The 7,327-nt window shown below is 41.8% G+C and overlaps 1 protein-coding gene across 1 annotated transcript in view; it reads left to right on the top strand.

The window, feature by feature from the left end:
* The window catches only part of ptpn4a (protein tyrosine phosphatase non-receptor type 4a), an 84,243-nt gene that overhangs the window by 44,603 nt on the left and 32,313 nt on the right, over positions 1-7,327 (top strand). Inside the window, exons 6-10 of the mRNA XM_032530389.1 lie at positions 17-61; positions 905-957; positions 3,606-3,726; positions 4,377-4,464; positions 6,070-6,158. Coding sequence (XP_032386280.1) covers positions 17-61; positions 905-957; positions 3,606-3,726; positions 4,377-4,464; positions 6,070-6,158 — 396 coding nt within the window. The remainder of the gene's footprint in view (positions 1-16; positions 62-904; positions 958-3,605; positions 3,727-4,376; positions 4,465-6,069; positions 6,159-7,327) is intronic.

Below are 7,327 nucleotides of genomic sequence, written 5' to 3'. Positions count from 1 at the left end.
GTGTTGCTGCCCTTAGGTACCAATACTATCTTCAGATCAAGCAGGATATAGTAACTGGAAGGTGAGTATGCGGCCCTGTGTGTAACAGATGTTGCTATATAGGCAGTGCACAGTCCTCCATACAGAGCTGCTGTACTGGATACTATTATTCTTTTAGCGTTGGTTAAAGCGGAGAGCCGCCATGGGAAATAAGAGTTCATATACATACATACATACATGCTCATGGGGTAGATGTACAAAAACATGCAACACACTAATTGTTTTTGTCATGGAAAACATTAGGGCACACCATTAGGAAAATGTCCCGATTCGATTCAAAGTCTTCTCAATAAAAAAATAAATAAAAATGAATCACAGTATGTAAATGTAGTTACTTTTCCCCATGTGATTCTATATACAGTACGCCATTACAAAACTGAAAAAAAATATGAATCGGTTTTTGGAATTTTATGAATTGATTTTGAACCTGTAGAGCTTGATTCGCGATATGGACGTCAATCGATTTTCCTTTTTTTTTCTTTTTTTTGCACAGCCCTAGAAAATATGCGTTTTTCTTTTTCTCTTGGTTCTTCAAATAAAAATGATTTATGCTGTCTTTTTTACATTTGTTATTACTGTTTTCTCTGAGTTATCTCTGTTCTTTTAAAGAAGTGTGTGTGTGTGTGTGTGTGTGTGTGGTGTGTGTGGGTGTGTGTTTTGTGTGTGTGGTGTGTGTGTGTGTGTGTGTGGGTGTGTGTGTGTGTGTGTGTGTGTGTGTGGTGTGGGGGTGTGTGTGTGTGTGGGTGTGTGTGTGTGGTGTGTGGTGTGGGTGGTGTGTGTGGGTGGTGTGTGTGTGTGTGTGGGTGTGTGTGTGTGTGTTGTGTGTTGGGGTGTGTGTGTGTGTGTGTGTGTGTGTGTGTTCCAGATTACCCTGTCCACACAACACAGCCGCACTGCTGGCGTCCTATTCTGTTCAATGTAAGTACTGCTCCCTGGATACATCCACTCTATATAGTGATGGAAAGGCAATTCATTAGGCCTCCTCTTAGCTACACACACTGTTAAATGTAATGACTGTGGTTGCTCCAGTGCATTTATTGCTAGTGCTCTGAAGCCATTATGATTCAATTAAGCTGCATGGTGATATTTAATATCATTTGCAGTGATATAAATATTCAATGTGATTGTGGTTTGGTTGCATTGTCGGGACGAGTATGAAAGTCCTCCTTATTGGCCGAATATGGTACAGTGGCAATGGAACATGGCTGGGACTTAGTGTTTGGGTTAAAGGCTGACTGCGCCCCTCTGTCATCAGAATAACGACTCCTGCCACACTGCTCTGTCGGTCTGTGTCACTCGCTCTTTTTCTTTTACTGCAGCTCGTTGTTTTCATGCAGCCTGTTTCGCCCTCTGTCTGCTTCTTTCATTTATCTCTGTTTAGTCTGTCTCATCCTTTTCTGCTTATCCCTTTTTTCCCACACTGACTGATTTACCCTCCCTCTCCCCTTTGTTCTCCCCTTCTTTCTGTCCTCTACCTCTCTGGTGTATTTTGTGGGGAATTTGTACTGCTACAGTATATAGGTCAGAGAGAGATTTTGGCCTAGACTACTAACATGACACTACTGCTTTTACACACACACACACACACACCACACACACCACACACACCCCACACACACACACACACACACAAAAACACACACACAACACCACCACACACACACCACACACTGCAGCTAGGTCCATTTGTCACTTAGCTCGTGCCAGCCTAGATTATGAAGATAAATGTTTGCTTTGGGGGAAAAAAACGGCTTGAAGCAGCTGCTATGCTGCTAATTCAGTTAGCTTGGCCCAAGTGCCAGCACTGATCACACCAAATCCGACACTAAAGCTTGCCTTTTCAAAACACCACAAATCCCAACCAGTAGACCCAAATTCTTGTTTAAAATTGGCCAAATACTGTCTAAAAACCAAAGCGATCCTTTTTCTCGGAAAAGAGGCATTTTGGGTAGATTTTCGGCGCATTTTCGTTATAATAATAGATTTTATTTAACAGCGCCTTTCTGAACACTCAAGGTCGCTTTACAGACAACAAAAGACAGAATACAGGGAACAGAAAAGTGTAAGGAGTTATAACAAAACAAAAAACAAAACAAAAAAAGAAACAAAACAGGAACAGTGTATTGTGATGTGAACTGGTGTGTAAGTGTTGCAAGCACTTACACTCTTTTTAAAGCTGGTTTTCATTGAGTAGCATAGTGTTTCTTTTGTTAATGTATTCATTTTGACAGTACACACTTGCACGCATACACACTTGGCCTAAATGACCTACAATGCATATAAATCCATCATCACAAATGGAGAGTTGGTTGTCTTGTTTGTGCATTGCTGGCCAAAAGTATCATTGAATATATAAAGTAAGAGCAGGGTGTCAGCTAGTCTTAAAGCTAGCGTTAAAGTAATAACTGCAGCATGAAGTCCAACCAACATTAGCCTACTGCTCTACAATGTAAGCTGTCGACTGTACATAGATTTCTCCCTGGTGCATTGTGTACATCAATAAGCAGGGTGAGCTTGAATTGATTTGGTGGTCAATGTGCTTAGGCTACCGGCTAGTAGGTTAGTCCAGGGACTACTTGAGTAAATTGACACATTTTGAGCTTCAAATGCTAGCTGCTGAGCTAATGGCTTTGGGGATTTGCCGCGAGCACCTTCTCTCTGAGGGCTCTGAAAGCTATTAGAGATCTGGGAGTCATTTCACTCTTTATCTTTCTGCCTGTCATCTACAATCACTCCTTTCATCAAAACAGGTGGGTTTTTGTCTCATGTTATTCTGAGCCACATTTAAATTGCTTTTAGCTCTGTTGACAGCACACTCAAAAAAATGTGATTTTTAATCTCCTGGTGCTAATACATACTTTCTTAATAGAAGAGGCTTGTGAGAGGCTGTGAGAAATGGGCAGCTAACGTGTGAAGATTCATCAGTATTTTTTTACTATTGTGATTGTTCCAATGCCCTCCTCTGTAAACAAATGCACACCACAAAGTAAATAGGATGGCAGTGTAAACAAAGGTCAGTTAACAACACACACACATTTAACTAAAGATGTTCATATCCTGAAGCTGTTTGGCAATGAAGATAGTTATTATGGTCAGCAGTGGCTGAATGTTTTTCTTTAACAGGCTATATTGGCAATGAAAACATATTTTTGCAGATCTGCCACAAGTAAGCTTTCAGGTCAAGGACTTAAAATTGTTCATTTGTTGTCATTTTTAAAACTATTTGGTTATACTACCAGTGGTAGATTTTTGTATGTGGTTAGATTTTTTTTTGGGGAATTACATGTCGCAAGAGACCATTCTTTATTTAAGAAAAAGAACATCCAACAGAAATGGCGCAATTGTGATTAAATGTCATGATTGTATGATATGAAAAAAAAGTTGTGGGTATATTTTCAGCCAATCCCCCAGCGCTAGGTTTAGTCACTCCAGCATAAACACATTGTCATAGACAAATTCAACAAGTTACAATCCTGCCAGAATACATTTTCCAAAGGGATCATGTTTAATATGAAGCATACCTGTCCTTGTTCAGTGTGTCTTTCTTCCTTTCTCCCTCTCTCTAGCTGAGCTGGGGGACTACAGTGAAGCGGAGCATACAGCAGGCTATCTGTCGGAATTCTGCTTCATGCCCAATCCTCCGCAAGACTTCCACAAAGAGGTTGCCAAACATCACCAGCAGCACAGGTATGGTGCAACCATACAGATGTGATCCCAAACACATTTAAATGTATGTAAAAAAAACTCACACAAGGGAAGTGACACACTCAACCGTGCATGTCGCAGGGAAATCCCTCAAATATGAATTGGATTCCAGATTATTCTATGTTCAGACTTAGTCAATGCAGATCCACTTTCATGTCAAATGTTGTGATAAGGATGTGTTTGTTACAGTAAAAATAATTCATCCTGCCATCAGTGTACATTATATTGAGCACGGTAAAAAAAAACTAGTAAAATAATTCCCTATTATCTCACTACTTTACATACTTTAAGGTGCATTTACACATACAGACACATACGCAGGCACACTAATGACTTGAGTCTATATGACACAGTTTATCTCTGACCGCCTGTTTCTTTTGTGGCCCTTCTCTTTTTTTTCCCCACGTGGCTTCACACACACAACACACAAAACACACACACACACACACACACACACACACACACACCACACACCCACATCACACACCACACACACCGCTTTTTCCACCTACCCTGTCACACTCTCCCTTTCGCCCCACCACAACCTCCCTTCCCCTCTGTCTTGTCCCACCCCCCCCCCCCCCCCCCCCCCCCCCCCCCCCCTCCCCCCCCCCCCCTCTCTTCTCTCTCAGTGGTCTATCTCCTGCCCAGTCAGAGTTTAATTATCTGAACACAGCACGCACGCTGGAGCTCTACGGGGTAGAGCTGCACTATGCAAGGGTAAGTAAGGTTTTATTCTCAACGCTTGTTTTGGTATATGTGTTAAAGACTGCTGTGTATACATTTAGAGGTTTTTTTCTTCTTCACAGTGTTGATGTTTGTCTTGTGTTTTTTTTTTGTTTTTCCCCAACAAAAAGCTACGCGGCCTGTTGTATGTCACTGTATCTGTGATCTCACTAGCCTTCTCTCTCTTCCCTCTCCCTGAGCAGTACAATACTTTTTAGCCCATACTTACATTGAACCAGTGGTATCAGAATTCAGATTAGCGTTGCAAAGATTAATCGATTAGTTGTCAACTATTAAATTGATCCCCAACTATTTTGATAATCGATTAAGCTGTAACAATTCTCTGATTCCAGCTTTTTAAATATGGATATTTTGTGGTTCATTCACTCCTCTATGACCGTGCGTTAAGGATGAAGCAAGGCATTTTTGGCATCATTTAAGATTTGAAAAATTCACATTTTTTCACAATTTTCTGATAGTTTATAGACCAAACAAGTAATCTATTTATCGAGAAAATAATCTGATTAATCAACAATGAAAATAATCGTTAGTAGCAGCCCTAACCATAATTTATATCATAAATTCCCAATCTGCACCCTACTGTCACAACATGTTTTCATTCCCTCTGCAGCTGAGGAGGAATGAGAACAGGCGGGAGGAGCTGCTGTGTGCACAGTTGATGTTGATGCCCACATTCTGCACAAATGCCACACACTGGCATTCAGCTCAAACTGAAACAGCAACAGATAGTAGCAGAGTAGCCAAGTCATCATTTTGGATTGATTTTTTTCCTATGCAGTATTTTAATGGGATAGATAGCTAAATTATTACCTGTCGAATCTGGCAACTGTGCTTCAGACTACGTTTACACGTGGGCGGCTATTTTCCTAAACGGACATTTCAACCTCTCCAATTTAAAAATTAACATTGTGCACAGCTGTCAGTTTTCTGAAAAGTGGTAATTTACACATACTTGTGTATATATGCCATCAATGTTATCACAAGGATGCCAAACCTGTAGGTGGCAGTGTTTGCACCAAAAAGCGTTTGCGTGTGGATGGCCCCTTATGGCGTTTTTCCATTACATGGTACCTGCTCCACTTGGCCGCCGTGCCCCGTCCTCCTTTTTCCAGTGCAGATTAGTACAACCTCAGGCGAGCGTGGCTGGTTGTCATAGCACGACCAACGCGACACACACACAGAACGTCCAAGGTGTGTCGTTTTTGATTCTCTTCATGTGGCTGTTACCACAGCCAGAAGATAAATTAGTTTTGAAAGAAGCTGGAGGCAGCAACTACTTCAACACGGCGGGTTTGTTCAGGACACTTGTTCAGGGACTTTTTTTCATAATGGTAAACCAAAGAAGGAGAGTAGAAGGCGAGTCGAGCAGGTACCATGTAGTGGAAAAACGTCATTAGTTTAAGGCTGATCTTTCAGCAACTGCTACTTGTTTTGTAGTAGTGAGTACTCACTCACTCACTCACTCACTCACTCACTCACTCACTCACTCACTCACTCACTCACTCACTCATATACACACACACACACACACACACACACACACACACTCCTTAACACACTCTGTTCTCTTCTCTTCAGGACCAGAGCAACACAGAGATTCTTCTTGGAGTGATGTCTGCCGGCATTGTGATTTACAAGAACAGGGTACGGATCAACCATTTCCCATGGTGAGTAACACACACACACACACTAAATGTAAAATAAAAGGCCTCATTAAGTGTGCAGGTCCAGGTGGTATTTGCATGGTGTTCCAATGAGAGGTTACTTTTGAAGATGATTCCAGGGTTGTAAATGTGTGAGGAGGGAGACGGAGTGAAGATGTTGATGGTGAGGGAGCAGTTGTTGATGGTTTTGCTGAGAACTTAAGACCAGCGTTGATCATATCAGGTTTGTCACAGTCCAGTTTTAGAACGTTCTCTTGCATCAATGATTTTATTTCAGTGAGGCAGTTGGTCAGGGTGGAGTGAGTTGCAGTGGGGATGGATATGCAGCAGTGGAACTGGAAACCAAGACAACAGATTAAATTACAGAGGGGAAGCAGGTAGAGGAAGAACAGGAGAATACTAATTACTTAACCCTGTGGGACGCCTTGGAACTGAGGGGCAGTGGGAGATGTTGTTCGTTCTTGATCCAATTGTTAACACAAAATTCCAATCCGTAGTTTCTGTTTACTGTGTTTTGACGAGCATGTAACTCAAGCATGTAAGTGGGAGATGTGAAAGAAGCTTGTGATCAGACAGGTCAGTTACACCTGCTGAAAGCCCAAGATGTCTGAAAACCAACCGTTTCAGTGAAGCTACTTTAGGGCCAACAGCAGAAAACCTGGCACCTCTCAGGTGTGAATGAGTAGAACTGTGAATGGAAAATAAAGCCCTGCTAGATGAAAAGCTTTTTCCATTGATGTTTTCGTACTCAAAACACAGCCACTATTAGCAGCTCCTCTGGAACTGTTGAATCTTTGCTGCCCTACTTTCTGTGATTTGAGTAGTTGTTGTTGACGAGACTAAAGAGTGTGTCTCTGTCATTTACCCGGCCAAATTCCCCCTAATATGGGAAATCAAACTATGGACAAACCCGCCTCTCTGTTCATCAACCGGCTGCCAGCTCCACTTGAACCGCCTCCAGGAAACCTTTGTGCTGAGAAATGTGTCTCGTAACATTTTTGGTGACCTCTCACATAGTGATTATTGACATAACGTTTAAGCCTTAGTTGATCTCTAGAATTATACAGATGATTTCACCAGGTGGAGGGCTTTTTTGTTAAACTGCGTTTCCTGGAAATATTATGAACATCAAATCTGCTCGCTCGCCTTCTCTCTTTGTCCTCTTTTTTTTC

This window comes from Etheostoma spectabile, chromosome 11 (genome assembly GCF_008692095.1).
Source record: "Etheostoma spectabile isolate EspeVRDwgs_2016 chromosome 11, UIUC_Espe_1.0, whole genome shotgun sequence".
Taxonomy (NCBI): domain Eukaryota; kingdom Metazoa; phylum Chordata; class Actinopteri; order Perciformes; family Percidae; genus Etheostoma; species Etheostoma spectabile.
The sequence above is the reverse complement of the archived record's forward strand: the minus strand, read 5'-3'. Positions and strand labels throughout refer to the sequence as shown.